The 20367-nt window shown below is 46.0% G+C and overlaps 1 protein-coding gene across 3 annotated transcripts in view; it reads right to left on the reverse strand.

The window, feature by feature from the left end:
• Positions 1-5851: 5851 nt before the first annotated feature.
• IGSF11 (immunoglobulin superfamily member 11) overlaps positions 5852-20367 on the reverse strand; it is a 176420-nt gene continuing 161904 nt past the window's right edge. For all 3 annotated transcript variants that reach the window (XM_083736705.1, XM_083736706.1, XM_083736704.1), the window contains 5 exons: positions 18891-19098; positions 15979-16134; positions 11744-11866; positions 9822-9972; positions 5852-8710 (listed from right to left, as the gene is read on the reverse strand). In XM_083736705.1, the coding sequence (XP_083592831.1) occupies positions 8269-8710; positions 9822-9972; positions 11744-11866; positions 15979-16134; positions 18891-19098 (1080 nt within the window). In that variant the 3' untranslated portion in view covers positions 5852-8268. The remainder of the gene's footprint in view (positions 8711-9821; positions 9973-11743; positions 11867-15978; positions 16135-18890; positions 19099-20367) is intronic.

Raw genomic sequence — 20367 nt, forward strand, 5'->3', positions numbered from 1 at the left:
AGTGCAGAACAGGTCTGTCTGTAAACATTGTACTCTCATTGATGATTGTTCCTCTATCATGGTTGTGGGTGTGACACTGGCAATGCATACTGACTGATGTTAAACACCACTGTCTACACACTCTGCTTCAAAGCATTGTGCAGGTTATCCAAGATATAACTAGTTTATTGCTTCTCCAATTTAACCTAACAAAGGCGGCAGTGCAGACATATCTGCCAAAAACTAGTTGATAACAGTGCGGAGTTCTCCCAGCAGATGTCAGCCCAGAGCTGTGGAATAAACTGAATTTGTGACCCAAATCCGGAAGACAGCATAATCCTCAACAGCACCATGTGCTTCCAACACACACAAACCTTCCTATTAATCAAAGGAAGCCCACCTGCCTCAGACAAACATGCACAGTCATGCTGAATATGGGCAGTTTGCAGAGAAAGGGTGCATTCATTCATCAGGACTACAGCATTGCAACAGGTAACCAAGAAAAACAAATGATGTCCGTTTGCAGGTTGGAGATTATTAGCTCTAAACAGAAGCCTCTTAAGCAAATGTTAGATGTAGGTTCATCTGTTTCTTTACATCTGCACACAAAAGCACCTGGTCATGCACTTGCAAATACACCCATGCAAACCTATTCTGTGCTTGGAAGGAGAGTTTGGTGTATGGAGGTTAAAGTCTGCTTTTAGTCTGGTTTTTAGACCAGTAAGTGTTCTTAGTCCTGAAAGGTACACATGTATCTAAATAAATTAATGCCAGGTGTATTTGAATACCCACCAATAGTTCTCAAGAAGTGGAATCAAAGGACCATATAATGCAAATCCCTCCTCCACCCCCTGTATGTGGTAAGTTACACATGCTAATTAAGGTCTTACATGCTAATTTAATGTATACAGGGTGCAGGACTGTCAGAGATGGCATCCTTCCTAGTTCTGTGTACAACCACCAACTATTCTGGCTGGTTCCAGACTGTCACTAATTTGACACTGGGATTCAATTACATACCAGGAAATTAAAGTGGGTTTGGCCCACTTGTGCAGCAAACCGCTTCCAAAAACCACTGGATATTTTGTGGTAACTGAAGTGACAGGAAAGTGTGGGAGAACAATTGCTAGGAACAATGTCCCAGCAAACAAATCAGGACCAATGCTTCATAGGGGATGTCCCAACAAACTGCATGCAAACAAATCAGATTGTCTGGAAGCAAAGGTAAAGGTAAAGTTACCCCTGACTGCTAGGTCCAGTCGTGGACGACTCTGGGGTTGCGGCGCTCATCTTGCTCTATAGGTTGAGGGAGCTGGTGTTTGTCCACAGACAGCTTCCGGGTCATGTGGCCAGCATGACTAAGCTGCTTCTGGTGAAACCAGGGCAGTGCACAGAAATGCCGTTTACCTTCCTGCTGGAGTGGTACCTATTTATCTACTTGCACTTTGACATGCTTTCGAACTGCTAGGTGGGCAGAAGCTGGGACCAAACAATGGGAGCTCACCCCGTCACAGGGATTCGAACCACTGACCTTCTGATCGGCCAGCCCTAGGCTCAGTGGTTTAGACTATAGCGCCATCTGGAAGCAAACTTGATTTCAAACCCTGGTAATGGGATAGTGTCCTTCAGAGCATCTGAGGAAGCTAGTTCAAGTGCAGGTTATGTGGCACACAAAGATCTGTCAAGTTTCTTTCCTGCAGCTTTGTTCTTTGAGGCAGCTAATTCACTCTGCCTCACTTCAGCACAAATAAGAAATAGAATTTGTGTTGAATAGTTTTATTCCAATACATTCGAATCCTGCTTATAAAATTCTGATATGCATACAGAAAGCTGTTGTTTTCAATGATTCTGTCACCCACACAATGTTGCGACACACACACGATATCTATAGTCGATAAGTTTGAATTCTTATGATATATTTTCTGTAAACTCGCCAAATTCTGTCCTAGTACTATTTTTGCAAAGGCAAAATAGACATGCAGCATATTGTGCAATATCTGGTGGCTGTGCAGCTTCAACGCTACCAGTTCCGTGGCGCAGAACAAAAAGCAAAGTCCCAGTGAACTGGGATTGCTATGTGTTAATTCTGCTTCAAGACTACGTTGCATGAGTAAAGAAAGATGCAGAGCCAGTATTATATTGAACAATTGAGAAAGCAATGAATGGACTATGAAAACAGACACGTAAGTTGACAACGTTCCATATAAGCAATGGCTTTCCTGTGACAATGTTTTGTTTAGGAATGGGAAACTAAAATAGAAAATGGAATGAATCCCATCAGATTTGCAACAAAGGTGCCCAAATAGCAATTAGCTTCATATGACTCAAGCAAATAAGTTAAGCAGCAGATTGGAGAAGAACAAAACAGAGTCACTGGCAAATGTGACCTGGGGTGCTGGTAGACTTGGCTGGCTTCGGGGGCGGGGATGTTAAGCCATTCTCATGCTACCCAGTAGGAAAGCCAAGAAGAGGACATGACTTGGAAACCTAAACAGGTGTAAACTATATTCAAACCAATCCAAGCCTGTCTGCTTCCCAATGCTGAAAACTGCATCATGTGATCTTGAAATCTTTTTTCTTCCCCAGTCACATGATTTATAACATTTCTTTATATAGCTATTGGGGTAAGGAAGTGTCTCATTCTAAATGTTATACCCCTTGTCCAACTATTATAGTGGTACCTTGGGTTAAGTACTTAATTTGTTCCGGAGGTTCGTTCTTAACCTGAAACTGTTCTTAACCTGAAGCACCACTTTAGCTAAGGGGGCCTCCTGCTGCCGGAGCACGATTTCTGTTCTCATCTTGAAGCAAAGTTCTTAACCTGAAGCACTATTTCTGGGTTAGCAGAGTCTGTAACCTGAAGTTTATGTAACCTGAAGTGTATGTAACCTGAGGTACCACTGTACTGAAATACAATGAAGAGCTTGTAATTCTGCCCTCATCTTTGCCAAACGGGATTTCAGCAAACTGCATTTTTTTTTAGCTCTTCCACAATGCAGTTAGTTGCAGGAAGCTGTATGTAAACACCACTTTCCCCCCTTCGTAAGCATGATTTGCTAAGTCCAAATCCACAAGATGACCCTAACAGTGTTGAGCACTAGAAGAATCCTCTACAAGCCCTCAGAACAAACCTCATCTAATCTCTCCTTGATGTTATTTGTATTCCACCCCCACTCCCAGCCCAGCCCAAAAACAGATTAAAATCTGGCCAACACATTCTCTCCCGCCCTTCCTCTGAATTGGTGCTGGCTTGAGTGGTGTATGCATGTGATTATTTAGATATTCAGTACAAGCTTGAGTTTTCATGTAGACATAACCTCATATTTTAGATTGGATGCAGCTAACCAAGACACAGGACACAGAGCCAGGCTTCACAGATAAATCAGATAAATAAATATCCAAGATACTAGAAAATTCCCCACTCAGCATAAACTTCTATCCTTATGACAGTATTCCATGATAAAATAAATCAAGGTAGCTGATTTTTCAGGGCTCTTTAGTGATTCCATTCATAGCATATTTGAGGGGGTCGGCCTCCCAGGGTTGATGGGCATTGCTGTTCAAATGGTTTGGGTGCGCCATGTCTTGTGATCAATGATGCAGGGTGGGGCTTACCTGTCCCCTATTTTATTCAAGTTGGCACCCCTGGATGAGTTCTATTAGGGAGAATCTTAAGGGCCAGACTGAGAGAGCTGAGGCTTGACGTTCCCCAATCTGGCACCTGTTTTTGAGCACTGAATCCCTAAGAATCTCTCTCTCTCCTTCCCCTTGTATAAAGCAAATCAACATTTGAAGCACCACATGTTCCACAACCCTGTCCCATACAGATACTGCTTAAAGGAAAGTTTGGTTTTCCTTCTCCCTCTTCCTCACCCCCACCCCATTCTGGACATTAATGGTTAAAGGCATCTGTATGCATATAATTAGGGCCCAGAAGGATGGAACTGCCTCACTGGGTACCAAAGGATCTGCAGGACAGTAACAAGGGATGCTAAGTTCCCTGTCTGGGGGATGGCAACCTATTGGCATCGATTCCTGGGAGTTATTCCCTTTCCATTAATTTGTGTGAGAAAACAGGGCTTGTGAAGGAATGAGATCAGCAGTGTGGAGTCTCTGGCCCACAGGCCAAATCAAGGGACCTACTTTAGCCCACAACACCGATTTCCCTAAGCCACACCCAACTTATTTATGCCTGACATCCTGTGTGGTGTCAGATGCAGGACTGGTAACAATGCAGTTGCAAAGGACCAGTTGGGACCCTTAAGAAGCACATGCTCAATGGAAATTTTGAAGGAAAGCTCGCAAAAGCTAAACTGCCACATTCATAAAATATTTGGTCTATATACTCTCCTATCATGTCTGTGTCAGCATCTGCTATGGGTGTGCAGGGACTTGGAACTGAACCAGATTTCCTAAGAAGTTTTTAATCTGGCACAGGCTGTATTGATTGCTTGATTTTGCATTGTTTTGATTGCAATGTTATTGTCCTATGTTGTGCGTCACTGGGAACACTTTAATAAAAGAGCAAGTAAGAAACATTAACATCACCACCATATTTGGATGTGCTGAGTGGCACATAGGGCTTGTTCTGCAGAGTATTATTAGTTCATCAACAGCAACATCACCCTGCATATTCAGAAAACAAATATACGTATGATTGGCAGAGTGGAGATGTCTTGCCAAGGAGTGACCAAAACTCGCAGGTGCTTTGCAAAATATTATATGCAAGACATAATATAAATAACAAATGCTCATTCTTCTGAAGCTTGGAGATTCAGCTTGGGGGTAGAGGAGAGAATCAAGAACTACATTTTGGTGTCATAACAGTGGGCACCCTAATCCAGCATTCTCCCAAACAATGGTCTGATGATGTATGATATACATCAACTGTTCATTAGAATTCAATAATTGCTCTTCATCTCAAAACGCATTTGCCTAGCTTTACTTGCTTTTAGGAACCAAGCAGAAGTGGTTTTGTTTTTAGCAGAGAGTAATTGTGCCATTTGCCATGCTGTTCTGCTGCTGCTTTTAGTTGTCTTCATTGCCTGGTATATTTCCATGCATTGGTTTGATCTCTTCCAAGCAATCTTGACGACCACTTGTTGCACAGGCAAGGTATACAGTATGTGTTGCTGGCAACTACAGGAGAGGAGTGCTCTTGTGGTCAGGTGTCGCTTGCAGGTTTCCTACAGGCATCTGGTTAGCCACTGTGTGAACAGGATGCTGGAGTAGATGGGTCAATGCCTGGTCCAGAAGGGCTATTCTTGTTCTTTGAAGTATGTAAATAAAGAAAACAGTTGAAGTACAGAGGACCAGCCTGATCCTAAACAATCCTGAGGATGTTTACCAGCTCCTGGTCAAAGCACCCTTAACAGATTCTCTTAACTTGGATGGGGCCAGGTGTACAACCCTGCGATTCTTTCATGCTGCCCTCAACCAACTTGGGTGCTCTGCCCAACGTGAGAATGATGATGGGCAATGGATGCCTGGCTCTCCAAGGCTCACCCTGATGGTACATTGAGATTCCTCCAGAAGGCTCTCATTTGGAGAATAGGCGCACAAGAAGCTGCCTTCTAGCAAACCATTGCTGTTTGTCCAGCAACTACATGGAGTCAACCTTTGCTGCTGGCAACAGCAAAGCCCTGATCTCAATGGATGCATTTCTGAAGAAACTTCATCCCAGAATACACATTTTTAAAATGCAGTTTGGTATGTTCTGGGAACTGAGGACTGCATTGCAAAATTTGGGAAAAGTGCAAAACCCAAAAGTTGACCACATTTCCAATCTGTATATTAGCCTAGACACAACAAAATTATCTTCCATCCCTAGTGCTGAAGCATGGGAAATAATAACAAAATGCACAGACAACCGTTTCCCCTTTTATACGAATAAAAGTTTTATTGATTTCCCCCCTTTTTTAGACAATTAGAAAGAACAAAGAAAGAGGAGAGCGAACAGTCTCATGAAAGGTAGAACCGGGAAGGGCTTTCCGAGCACTGGAGTGTGAGCTGCCGTGGGCAGCATTCCTTGAAAACGTCCTACATTTTTCGTTGTTATAAAAGCAGAGAGAATGTGTGTCTCTGCGTTATTTTACCCCCGCCCTCTATTTTTGCATTGCTGTTTTGTTTTTTTAAAGCCACTCTTCCACCCCTCCCCTCCCCCCAAAACCCCCACCCCAACCTCCAAGTCTGGAAAGGAGAAACCGGCAGTGAGCACATGAGGAGAGAGACTGCTCCCTGGGAAATGTGTATAAATTCAGCAGCCCATCTGTCTGCCTGGTGTGCTCGGAAGTCAATGAAGCAAGTTGCGTATGTGTTATGGGGGAGAGGGGCTTAGAGGAGAGGAGGAGGAGAAGGAGGAGAGCATGGTTTGTTTGTTTGTTTGTTTTCTTTTTTAAAGCAAAGAAGGCACAGAATCTCAGCTAAGCTTCAAACCCAGTGCAACCTGAAGGACTCTCTCTGCAAGGACAGTGTGTGGGTAGAGAAGGAAATATGGCCTGGGCAGGGAGCTCTCCTAGAAGATGCCTCTGTGCCCATTTGGAAGGAAAGTATGAAGTCTGGGTGAGCCGAGTGGAAGCAGAAAGAGTAGCAAGAGACAGACCTCTAGCAAACCCCATTTCCAGTGCATGTTGGAAGGTGGGAGGAAGCCTGTGAAACAAGCTACCCCCTTTCATAGTGCTGGGGTGAGATCAGAAAGATGTCTTTCTCTCCTTCTCTCTCTCGTATGTCAGTGCAGAGAAGGAAAGCCTGGTAAGAAGAGCTTCCAAGGGGAGCATTTTCCCGTTAAGGAGATCAGTGTGTCAGCAATACAAATGAGGCAGGTGTGGACAGCGGGACTCAAGTGACGTGTCCCTTGGCTCTGCCTCCTCGAGGTATTAGGAAATGGCCCCCCAGCTCTAAGTCTCCTCCACGGCATGAAAAGACCCTTGCTTGCTTATTATTATTTTTTCTTTTCTAAATCCTCAGTTTGAATTAAGGCTACTGAAAATTGCAAGAGTGAAACCTGTCAAGTCGGGTGGACAGGCAGGGGCAAGGAAGCAACAGGGCCTCATGCCAGCCTGCCACAGTGAGGTGCCACGTAAGAGTCAGTCATGCCACAAGGAGGGAAAGGGGGGACAGCGCTGCCACGAGCCTTCCTTTCTGCTGCTCCCTGCTTTCCCACACTCACTCTGTCTGTCTCTCTCTCTCTCTTTTTCCCTGCTCCCTTTACTATAATAAGCCCCAAAGATCCAAGAAAAGGAAGGTTAAATGTGAAGCCTCAAATGTGTGAATGTTCAACTGGCCATGCAAGCCAGACCCAAACAGCCCTTATGGGGTGGGTGGGGAGGAGACGGACCCTGCCATGCAAACGCCAAAGGCGCTGAAGCCCAGCTCTTTGCAAAATGCCAGCCACACGCCCGGAAAACACAGCACAGCCCTCGATAAGCAACGGAGGCTTCAGCATTCCAACCAGCACCGTTACTGCCTCCCCCCCATGAATCCCTCCTCTCAACAACAGCGATACAGCAGCAGCAGCAGCAGCACATTCTGGCGCCAAGCAGCTTGTTGGGGAACAATGCAGGACTGACTCACAACAGTTTCCATGGAGGTGACAAGGGGTTGCTGGAAGCATCCAAAAAACTAGTGCAAGGTTGGGGCCGGGTGGATGGGGAAGAGAACATCCAGTCCGGGAAAAGGAGAAAGCAGGAGGGGGTGGCAAGAACAAACTAAAGAATAAAATATAACCCTCAAACCAATTCCCAATCTGCCCCTCCTCCCTTGTCTCGTAATTCTCTCTCTCTCTGTCCCTCTGAGACCAGCTTGGCTTGACCAGCATCTTTCCACTCCCCCCCTCACAGCTTCATCGTCTGTTTTAAGCCAAGCAGTCAATGTGCCATCCATAAGGCTGTTGAGTAGTCCTCCCTGCTAATGGCCCATCTGCTGACTATGGGGCCCTCTGAACCCCACCTCACTCGCCATCCTTGAGGGGGCCTCATTAGGTAGATCTTAGTAAACCAAGTGTGGCATCGTCCCCCTGTGACGCCTTGTGTGCCCCTCCCTTTGGCCTTGGCACATCCAGCCACAGCTGAGGAGACCCCTGAGATCATAAAAAGGGTTGTGGGAAGCAAGGGGAGGGGACCATCACACACCAGTGGGAGTGACTGGGGTGGGGGAAAGACACAGAGGAGAGGCTTGATGTTCCCCTTCAACGCATTTCAGGGAGGAAGAGGAGGGTCTCTTGTTTTGGCCAGGTCTTCACCCCCACTCGGTGCAACAGGTTCTTGTTTTCCTCAGAACCATGCCCACTTCCTACACCAAAGAGCCGGCTCGGCTCTGCGCCGGCACCATGACTGGCACTGCGCCTATCCTTTCCAGCGTTGCCTGGCTCACGGCGTAGGAGCGTGTGTGCTGCGGTCTTGGCTTGCGGCTCACTGAGCCATTGCTTCTGGCCATCTCCTGTGGGGAGGGGGCTGTATTGGTTGTCACCACCAATGTCTTGGGTGGAGGGGGGGCTGGGTGGCCTCCATTGGCATAGACAGGGCGGGCGCTGGTGCTTCCAGAGCGGGTGAAGGGCTGGCGCGCATCGTTGTTGAGGCGAGCAAAGGAGTCTGTGGCATGGTTTGCTTTGGGGTCGTTCCAGTACCGGCTGTTGTAGGTGTTGGATGATGTGAGAGTGTCGTTCTCCGAGGATGAAGCATCGCCATGGAATGCTTTTGTGGATGAAGAGCATTTGGGTGGCAGATCATCCTCCCTAGGAAAACAAGAGGCCATTGTTAGCATTGTAGTTGTCCTCCATTCTAAACACACCCATCCCTGGCAGGAACAAAAACACCTTGCACTGGCGCAGCACAAGGAGAAAAGCAAATAACCCACACCATGATGCCATGTTGGCCCAATGATGTGCCCAACTTTGACATCTCCACCTTAAGTCTTACAATCCAATTTTCTGTGCCTCTATCTCAGCATCAGGCTGTTGGGCTTCAGGTCTAACAGAGTACAATGATGAATGACAAGCAACAATAGAATTGAGCAATGCTGGCCATGCACTTCTGGGTGTCTTTTTGGTTTTATTTCCCCTTATCAATGGGGTGTAAGTGGGGAACCCCATAAGCACTTGCCTTTGACTCCCACTACTGATCAATTACCAGGAATTGTGTATTTGTTCACATGTCAACACTTGGCAACACCTAAGGAAGAAATTATGGATGGAGCTGTCTTTTATGCCTGTGCCAGGATTCTGGGTGGTCAAGCCACTACTAGTAATGAGAGAATCATGAAAGAAATTAGTGTACGCTAAAATATTATTCTGACAGAGGTAGGAGGAACCTTCCTTGCAGCTCAGCTGGAAAGAAACTATGGCAAAAACTCTGGTATTACTGCTTTGATCCCTATTCATTTACAAAGCCCTCAACAACTTAGGTCCAGGGTACCTCAGGCACCTCAACCCTTATATCCCAGCTTGATCACTGAAACCATCTGCTGGAGAGCCATTGGTCATTCCCTGAGTTGGCAAGCTCATTTGACAACAGGAAACTGAGCCTTTTGTGTAATCAGCCCAGTGTTGTGGAAAACTCTGCCAACATAGATTCTGCAGGCACCATCTGTGCCAACTTTTAAACGCCTGCTAAAAACTTTTCCATTCTATCAGTCTTATGCAGGCAATTCAAAATATATATTTCCATAATAGTTAGCTGATTTCTTATTTTAACTCTTTTTGTTTTTTGATTGTGCAGCTATATGTACTTTTTTTGTAAACCACTACAATATATTTTTAAAATAAGTGGTATTTAATTTTTTGTAATAAATGAAGAAGATGATGGGGGAAAGGAAGGGACAGAGCAATATCTTGTCAAAGGCCAAACCTTATCTCATTAGGAATTTCCTCCTCCTCTTCCTCCTTGTGTTTGTTCTTCCAGTAAAAGAGTGTCACAGCCACCACGGTGATGCAGATGATGAGCACCAAGACCCCTGCAGCTGCAGCTCCAGCAATCAGGCCAAAGCTCCGGGGGTGAGCTGTGTGGGACATGGAATACATGAGAAGACGGAGTAGGGAAAAGGTATGGAGCAAGTTCAGCCAAGCCTCAGCAGGTTTTCAGCATCAGGAGAGCCCGGCTTGATATCTCTTGTATCACTCCATCACAAGCTATTGTCCAGTGTGGGACCCCAAGAGACAAGTGGGACAGAAGCACTCTCAGGATGGAGCCTACTACAGCCCATTCAAACAAGACCTCTGCTGCAGCAAGGGGTTAACATTTCCCCAGAACCAATAATGCTCTGGAGTTTCACAGCTCAGAAATGTGGCAAGTAAGTGCAGCTCAGAGACATCTCCAGATGCTGTCTCATACGCTCCTCAAATCTTTGTTGCAGCATGGTGGTGGTAGTGGGCAGATATTGTCCCAAATTCTTGCCCCACTGGATGCCTCTGGGCATGTACTTTCCTGAGTGCCTCCTGCTCTAGTTTTGGTGGCATGAAATGGCTCTGTTCGCTCCCAAACACGACCAAGAAGGCCTAGCATGCCGGGGCACTTTTCACATGCCTGAAGGTTGGTGATAGGGTGATGGGTAAAAAAAAAAAGAATGACCCCTTAGCCATATCAGAGGCCACAGCTCTGAGAACCAAACTAGCTCTTACAAAGGAGAGCTGTGATTGGGTTTAGTTTTCTTTTGCTGAAGGCAGCTGTGGGGCTTTTCCATCCATTTGGGCTGGGGCCATTGTGTAGGGGAGGCCATTGTGCTGCAGCCCCATCCAATGCGCACCCACACCCAACTGGAGTTGCCATTAGTTGCGAAAGGCATCATGTGCAGATGCAGTGGGCATCTGCAGGGTATCTTCTACATGGTTAATTATCAGCAGTCACCCTCGAAAGTGAAGAAAATTATATCCAGTGATAGATGGGCTCTGAGCTTCCAGTGCAGTGTGAAAAAACACTGCACTTTCAATACAGTGGGTGGTGGTGGGGGGCCTCTGGTTATTTTTAGAATGGGTCCAAATACCTGGTGCAAAGCAGTAGGTTTCATTCCCAAACATGCTCTTTAAAAAGAAGAAGCAAGCAGCAGGATCAACCCATTTTCTTTTGCCCTGAGCAAATTCTATTTCCTTTCCTTTTCCAGTATTTGCATTTCAAGCGCCTTAGTTTTGTCATAAGATTTAGGTGTTACTGAAGACATCTATATTTAAGAAGGCTTTCTTAATATAAGTTACCCAGTCACTTATAGAACATTTTTATATCTGTAGAAATCCTTTTGTTGTTTTTGGAATAATGTTACCATGTTTTATCCTGTTTTTATCCTGTTCAAGACTTTGATGGCTTAATGCTATGAAGTGGTGCATAAATCTGTTAAATAAATAAAAATGAGGTATTTACAGGGTTAGCATCTCTTACTCTGGACTACAAATTTCCACACATGCAGCGAAGTTTCATGCATTACTAGAAGATGTGCTTCTGCTTTCCCGCTACCTGCTTCAACATAAAAAATGGGGTTCAAGGATCTCATTCATGATGGGGCAAGTGAGCCTGGGGAGAGGCTTCCAAATCTTACTACAAACAAGACTGAGGACTGCTCATTTCTCACATTACCGCAGAGACTGGGAAAACAGAAGGAAGACACTCATTCTTTTGCTTTCTCCATGTCTGTGTAATGCATGGGGAGGAAGTTGGGAGGGGCAACATACTGCTCCTGTAAGAACACCCTGCTTGCATCCAACATGTGACTTAACCTCTGACAGGCAATGAGACATGAGGCTGACTTGTGCAAGACAAGTCCCTCATTAAAACTGACTTACGTGTAATCACTTGAACCTCAAGAGAACAAGTGCTGCTTCCGATGACATTAGAAGCCACACACTGGTAACGTCCTGATGACACAGTGCTAATATTGCGCAGAATGACTGTACCCTGAACTTGGTCTAGATGGGAAGGAAGGAAAAAACATAAATTAAATTAGAGACGTGGTATATGGGGGGTGGAGAGAAAGACAGCCATTTCAATGCAGCCTTGAAAAGGCAAATCCAGTAAATCGTAAATTCTATGCAAGACTCTTAAGAGATAAATTAGAAAATAACCTTTAGATGAAAGCATCAGAAACAGACAAGATTAAGGTTTAAGGAGCTTACAGTGGACATTTTCTTCTTAAAGATTATTTTTTTATGTATGTGAAAGCTGAGGATAAGAGAATAAGGCAAGATAACTAGCAAGGGCCATCAACAAGCTAACACTTGTTCTTACAAGGAACTCAAATGCAGTTGTCAACTACTCAGCTTTTTATCATTCCAGAAGGAAAAAAAACATTTTCAGATCCTTAATCAAGAGCCATATCTGATTTTGAGGTCCAAACAAAGTGTAAAACAGTGGGCTGATTTGGGTGTAGTGCTAGAGCATAGCTCAGTACAGTGGTGCCCCGCAAGACGAATGCCTCGCTAAACGAAAAACCCGCAAGACGAAAGGGTTTTTCAATTTTTTAGCGGCTTCGCAAGACGAATTTCCCTATGGGCTTGCTTCGCAAGACGACAGCCCATAGGGAAATCTCAGGAGACAGCGGGGAAGCGCAGCGCGCCTTCTCCTCTGTTCCCGGACCTGTCCTAAGGCTTGCGGTGGGAGGTCCGGGAACAGAGGACAAGGCGCGAAGGGCTTCTCCTCTGTTCCCGGGACTTGCGGTAGGAGGAGGGTTTTTTCTGAATGTTGGCGGTGGGGAGGAAAGCCCTCCTCCCACCGCAAGCCTTCAGGACAGGTCCGGGAACAGAGGGGAAGGTGCGCAGTGCTTCTCCTCTGTTCCCGGGGCTTGCGGTGGGAGGAGGGTTTTTCCTCCCCACCGCCAACATTCAGAACAGCATTCTACATGTTGGCGGTGGGGAGGAAAGCCCTCCTCCCACCACAAGCCTTCAGGACAGGTCCGGGAACAGAGGGGAAGGCGCGCAGCGCTTCTCCTCTGTTCCCGGGGCTTGCGGTGGGAGGAGGGTTTTTCCTCCCCACCGCCAACATTCAGAACAGCATTCTGAATGTTGGCGGTGGGGAGGAAAGCCCTCCTCCCACCGCAAGCCTTCAGGACAGGTCTGGGAACAGAGGGGAAGGTGCGCAGCGCTTCTCCTCTGTTCCCGGACCTGTCTTGAAGACTTGCGGTGGGAGGAAGGTTTTCCTCCCCACCGCCAACATTCAGAAGGCTGTTCTGAAGGCTGGCGGTGGGAAGAAAAGCCCTTCTCCCCCACCAGCCTTCAGAAGAGTTCCCGCCTAGGCTACGGATAGCAGCCTGCTGCCCCGCGCGAGGGGCGCTCTTAAGCAGAGCGCCCCTCGCGCGGGGCAGCAGGCTGCTATCCGCAGCTTGGAGAGCCCTCTGGACCTCTTCTGAAGGCTGGCGGGGGGCAAAAGTCTTTGTCCCCCCTGCCTGCCTTCCCGGGGGTTTTTAAATCGCCCCGGACAGCGGAGAAGTCTCCGCTGTCCCGGGGGCTTTTAAAATGCTGGGGGACGGCAGTGAAGCCTTCGCTGCCGCCTGCCAGCATTTTAAGATCGCCCCGGGACAGCGGAGAAGTCTCCGCTGTCCCGGGAAGGCAGGCGGGGGGAAGCAAAGACTTGCCCCCCCCCCCCCGCCGGCCTTCAGAAGAGTTTGGGGGACAGACTGTCCCCGGACCTGGTCTGAAGGCGGTTTCCATAGGAACGCATTGATTGATTTTCAATGCATTCCTATGGGAAACCGTGCTTCGCAAGACGAAAAACTCGCAAGACGAAAAGACTTGCGGAACGAATTAATTTCGTCTTGCGAGGCACCACTGTACAATGATCCTAGGTGAGTCTCAGGCTTGCACACTCAGCCCTCCCTTCTGATGTGACCACAAGGAGTTCGAAAACCTTTGCTTCTGCTTTAGATTAGCTACAGCTTGCCATGTTATCTAAACAAACAAACAAACAAACAAACAAACAAACAAACAAACAAACAAACTGTGGTTAATTTTAAAATATGGTTTCTAGAAACAAACCAGCTTCAAATCATAGTTTAAGAAGTTGGCTTGTTTCTGCAAACCATACTTAAAATTAACTGCAGTTCAGGGTTCTGATGAAACAACTGAGCTGTGGCTAATCTGAAATGGAAGTGGAAGTTGATGACCATACTAGAAGAGAAGAGGTAAGGGTTGTGTGGAATCCTGAGGCTCACTGTGACTCATCCTTATAACATTATACTATGCCTTAGTAGTTTAGTGGTATGTGTGAGCTGGACCAGTGAAACATCACATAAATCAATTAAAAACATGAAAGTAATTTAACAAAATAATATTAAACATATCAGCTAAAAGGGCCTGTGTGTGTGTGTGATTGTGGCCACTTTTACCCCCCCATCACTCTTTTTGACATTTTTTTCAGGGTGTGTTTGCACAAAAAGGATGAAAGTTCTTACTCACTCTGAGTGATGGAAGGAAACACACTGCCCTCACTTTGAATTGGCTTTGTGATAACATCTTGTGGCCCCATGTTCTTCTGATATTATCACCATAGCTACATGAAGCCTGATTGTCTGGGATAACTATTCCCAGAAAGAAATAAAATCTACACCAGGACCTATTGACACAGGCAGTGAACAGCAGAAAACAGGCATGAGCACAGCTAAATACTGTAGTTTTCGCCCCATAGGACGCACCTAGGTTTTTTGGGGGGGAAATAACGGGGGGGGGGGAATTATTTCCCCCCCCCAGGCACGGGGCTGGCGCGGGGGAAGCCCGAGCTTCCCCCGACCCCAGCCGCAAGAACAGCCTGCTATCCGCAAGCCTAGGGAGCCTGGCGGGAAGTCGCCCCGGTCTCCCCAGGCTTGCGGAGAGCTGTGCGAAGCCCGGGACTGCAGGCAGCTCTGCGCAGCCCTCGGGAGCCCAGTGCGAAGTCGCGCCAGTCTCCCGAGGGTTGCGCAGAGCTTCCTGAAGCCTGGAGAGCGAGAGGGGTCGGTGAAGCCTGCATTCGCCCCATAGGATGCACACACATTTCCCCTTCATTTTTGGAGGGGAAAAAGTGCATCCTATAGGGCGAAAAATACGGTATTTGAGGAACTATATCTGGAGGCTCATGAATGCGCCCCTTTTGCAACGAAAGTATTTACCTGTGAGCATTCAGCATAGCCCTAGGATATAACCCTAGGATATAATGAGTTGGCAAACAGTAATGCAGGTGGCATGGGGGGAACACAATATACCAATTAAATGATTGCTTTACTATATGATTTTTTAAATATAAGATAATATTTCAGCACACCACCAAAGTGCACAATCAATAAATGGTTGTTTGTGCATGATCCCATGGCTGCTTCACCCACATGCTCATATTCACTCCACACACTATGCAAACCACTTTTTTTTTTAGCATCTGTGAACTGGCCTTCACTCACAGACTGGAGTGGAACCATCAGCAGGAATGCAAGAGATGAATATTGGGCTGGCTCGTTAATTCAAATCCCTAATAGACATGAAGCATGCATCTCTAAAGTAAGGGTGGTTGAGCTGCAGCACAGTTCTGCAAGCCAACTATTATGGCACAGCACTCAGGCCTGCCTCTTCTGCACTGCACTCCCAGGCTCAACAGGCTAGAGACAAGACTGCACAACAGTAACAGGAATTGTGCAGACTGGTGTACCCTACAGTGGCACTGCCTCATGCTCTGGGGTGGATTTATGGCATGTTGGGCAGAAAAGGTGACCACCCCTGCTCTAAGGTATGTGTGCTTTTTTAATACTGTGATTAGAATTTCCACTAGAGGGCACCCAGTACTCTAAAGGCTCAGTTGCTTTCGTTATTTTGGACAGTGTATTTTCTCCCTATTCTTTATTTTTAGTGAGTTTCTGCACTTATCACAGCAACATTATCACTCCCCTCCCCGCTGTGACCTTCTTGGATCTGGTGTTTCCTGCCCTGAAACCCAGGTAGTCCATCAGCAGTTTGGGATAGACCACATAAAGTTGTGACCTTAGTGCCAGCAGAACAAGTGAAGGGAAAATTAGACCAACTCTCTTGGAAAATGCAGTTGTAGGGTGGGGGGATGCAATGATCACCTTGTGTGGCTGTCGGGGGCAGCTTGGGGGCACTGTCCAGTCTTTCCCAGTAATAGGTTGGCCGAGGGATGCCTTCTTCTGAACTGCATGTCAGTGTGATGTCACTGCCAATGTTCAAAGAGCCCTGAATTCTGCAGACTGGGGCAGATGGAGGAACTGCAGGAAGAAAAGATGGCAGAGCAACAGTTAGGTCAGGAGCTGCGTTCAACAGAAAAGTGTGACCAGTCAGGACTCTAGGCCCTGGAGGAGGAGGGGTGGGAGAGAAATTCAATTCAGTTCGCAACTGAAGGTGAACTTACAGATTTCACATTCCCCCCTAAAAAAAAATATCCTTCAAAATTTGCAGCTGTATGAATTTTGTAATGTGGTTCCCCAGCCAAGTAATCTGTACAAAAATGAAGAGTGCATATACTTGCATATTTTAGGGAAAATCACATACAAAAATCCATTGTATTAGGGGAAATTGCAGAAATGTGTATATTAGACAAAAGTGCATAAAAATGTTTATGGTAGGATGAATTTGAACACAACTGCTAATTTTCATTGGGACTTTATTTGGGGGGAAGTTCAAACTGATAGAGAAATGTGGAGAAATGAACTTAAGGATTGGAATAATGGAGTATGGGTAGATTTGATTTGATTTTTTAAAAAAGAGAGAGAACAAAAAGGCAGGCTGAGAAAACAAAAGATACAGATGGCTTAAGACTAATAGGGGAAGCAACAGGCGAGGTCACCTGCTAAGGCTTTTGTAGCTAGTGAGCCAGCTCAGTCATAACTGCTGACTTAATTGTGGCCATTTTCGATTAGTGTCCTCTACGGGGAAGAACAACATCTGCAGCTCCCCACCAGCTTATACAATAAAGATATCATTAAAACTTTTTGCTTTAAGCCAATTCTGGTAGCAGAATGAAGATGGGAGGTTTCATGTTATTCCTTTTGCAAAATGATAACACAACTGTTGAGAAAAATAAGATACGATAACTTTGGAAACATCAAGTAATTTTTTCAATTAAATATTAGGGACATGATAAAAGTGAACCAGATACATGCATTCCCTCGTTTCTCCCACTTGTATTTAACACAGCAAGTACCACAACTGCTGTCAGTACTTAAACTGGAATGAGCATGTTTTGCTCAACTGCATAGACTAAGGAATTTTGTGGAAATGGTCAGTGAGCCTCTCCTCCTGTGATGTCAAGTAGTAGTAGTAGTAGTAGTAGTAGTAGTAGTAGTAATATCATAAATACTTCAAAATATTGGGCAGAAAGTTGATAAATAGTAGAACTGATCTGAATGTTTGGTGGATTCCAGGGTGCTGTTTTTGAAAGGATTAAGAAGAGAAATCGTTTCTGTAGGTTGGGGCCTAAAGTAATACAGTAATACAAGGTAGTGGTCTGAGGGCTGCTGGCTTACCTTTAAGGAAGTTTTTTAAAAATAGTAATAATATGAAAGACACATAAAATCTACCACCTCATATTATTTTACATTTATGAAGTATACACCGTAAGTCAAATTACTTTCTTCCTCCTCTATCAATGGCAATGAATTCCCCCTTTAATTGGAAACAAAGGTTTAATGAAGGGAGCAAAGGTAAAGGTAAAGGTACCCCTGCCCGTACGGGCCAGTCTTGACAGACTCTGGGGTTGTGCGCCCATCTCACTTAAGAGGCCAGGGGCCAGCGCTGTCCGGAGACACTTCCGGGTCACGTGGCCAGCGTGACATCACTGCTCTGGCGAGCCAGAGCCACACACGGAAACGCCGTTTACCTTCCCGCTGGTAAGCGGTCCCTATTTATTTACTTGCACCCGGAGGTGCTTTCGAACTGCTAGGTTGGCAGGCGCTGGGACCGAGCAGCGGGAGCGCACCCCGCCGCAGGGATTCGAACCGCCGACCTTTCGATCGGCAAGTCCTAGGCGCTGAGGCTTTAACCCACAGCGCCACCTGCGTCCCAATGAAGGGAGTACCCCACCCTAATAAATTGTCTGTTTATGTGAGGAAAGTAAAAGTTGACTGAGGCAAAACAATAAATAAAATAAAAATCCCTAAGGCCCCAGGAACATTTTAGCCCCACTCACTTGACTCTTCTTGGTTGGCCAGGAATCAATCCAGCCCATGGACTGAAAGGCCCTACTCTACTTCATTGGGTTTACAGCCTGGTAAATTGGCCTCCAAGAGTTCCACGTAGGATGAATCACCAGTCAGCAGACCCTTTAAAATCTGAGGCTCAGAGCCCAATTCTCAGTCTGTGCCACTTGTCTGAAATGTGAGGTCCCTGACAAACTCCTCCTCTTTCTCCTCATTGCTGTCTTGAACCACGGCCTCTGTCTAACTTAATTTTCGGCTGGCCTCTTAACTCCACAGACCCTGATCAGCCTTCCCTGGAATTCAGCCTCACTTGTTTTGGACAGTGCTCCTGTCTCCACCCTGTGGTTTGGATCTTTGCACACGTCACTCACAGCAGACCCCTGTTAAGTGATGGCAGGAGCAGAAGCTTAGATCTAGAGAGCCAAGGTTTGCTTTCTCCCCATGCTAATTAGGCTTCTTTCCCTAAAGGTCACAAAGACACAAAATAGAAACGTCTGCCCGGTGCACCTTTTCCTGTCACCATGTACTACAATGGGAAAAGCCACTTGAGGTGAAATTCTCCTCTGCAAGAATACATCCAGTGCTTTCTGATACTTGTTACAGTATGTGAACGAGAGGGCAAGCTCCCTTGTTTCGTTTTTAGGCTTACACCCCTGAAGGTCTAATATTCCACCATCTGAAAGTAGTTTTGAACTCACAAGCCCAACATTTTGTCCCACCTGTGCCATTATGTAGCAGACTAGCTATTTCAAATTTCAAGGAAAACCAGCCTCCTGTTTCAGGCTTTTCATGATTATCAGTGGTCTGGAATAGAGCAAAGCACATACCCAAGACGTTGAGCCCAATGACTCCAATATTCCGGCCACCTCGGTCTGGTAGATTGTTGACCAAACACTGGTAAGTCCCAGTGTCTGACAGCTGGGTATTGTTGATGAAGATGGAGGCACTGGTGGTTGGCATCGTCATTGCAAACCCCACTCGCCCATAAAACTGGGGTGCACCATCAAAAATCTGACCACCCTGGTAAATAATAACCTGAAAAACAAAGATATGACACTTCTCCTTAACAAAGCAATGGTTAAAAGAGGACTTGTTCACTCATTATACAGAGGCTTCAGTGTCCTGTGGTTTTAGTGCAATTAAAACACAACAATTGTGTTCTGAGGGTAAGATAAGCCATATGGAGCTCCTGGGTACTTACTACGCACTGCTGCTACTTTTGCTACCATGGAGAAGTATTTGCACAATAGATTTAAAAGATATAGGGGAAACCACAATGAAGTGTTCCCCTAAAGGGAAGAGTCAAGCCTAGTCAATTTTATATGTCTTTCTATTTAGAAGGAGGACACAAAAAGGCTTATAAGCAGGGAGGGAGTTTGCATATCTCCCTCCTCTGCATTTTGGAGTTCTGGAATACATGGTCTCATTTCCAAAGTGGAACCGATGCATTAGGAACCCTTCTCTGTTACTATTTTATATTTGCAAATTTTGTACTGAGTATTGAACATGGTCTGTTCTTTCACATTCACCCACCCACACATAAAAACGATGTGCAGAATGCATTAGGGGAAAATAAAGCGGCTTTTATGCATTTGCATCAAGATTCATTTTTGTGTGCCGTTTTACTGTTTTGCATGTGTTATTTTACGTTTTGGTAAATCAGCACAAGAAAAAGCAGCAGTATTTACCAACGCGTGTGTGTGTGTGTGTGTGTGTGTGTGTGTGTGTGTTTCAATTCAAATGTATACGTATTGATTGCTTTGGTCGCCCCATATCATGACCTCTGTCGAGAGGGAAATGTGTCCCTGTTAATTCTTCTCGACCTCTCAGCAGCTTTCAATACCATCAACCATTGTATCCTTCTGAAGCAACTGCTGAACTAGGGGTTGGTGGCACGGCCTTGCGGTGGTTCCAGTCCTACTTGGATGGTCATTCCTTGAGGGTGTTGCTTGGGGAGTGCTTTTCAGGCCTGTGGAACCTTCAATGTGGGGTTCCGCAGGGCTCAAACCTATCCCCCATTGTTGTTTAACATCTACAGGAAACCGCTGGGTGGGGTTATCTGGAGGTTTGGAGTATGTTGTCAGCAGTATGCTGATGACACTCAGCTCTATTTCTCCTTTACATCCGCAGCTGAGGCAGTGGAAGTGCTGGACCAGCGTCTTGCCTCAGTAATACACTGGATGAGAGCCAACAAACTGAAACTCAATCCAGGTAAGACTGAGGCACTGCTAGTGGGTGGGAGAACGCCTGCTCTTAATGGGGTTACACTTCCTCTGAAGGAGCAGATTTGTAGCTTGGGGGCAC

This window comes from Podarcis gaigeae (genome assembly GCF_964106915.1).
Source record: "Podarcis gaigeae genome assembly, chromosome: 4".
NCBI classification, from domain to species: domain Eukaryota; kingdom Metazoa; phylum Chordata; class Lepidosauria; order Squamata; family Lacertidae; genus Podarcis; species Podarcis gaigeae.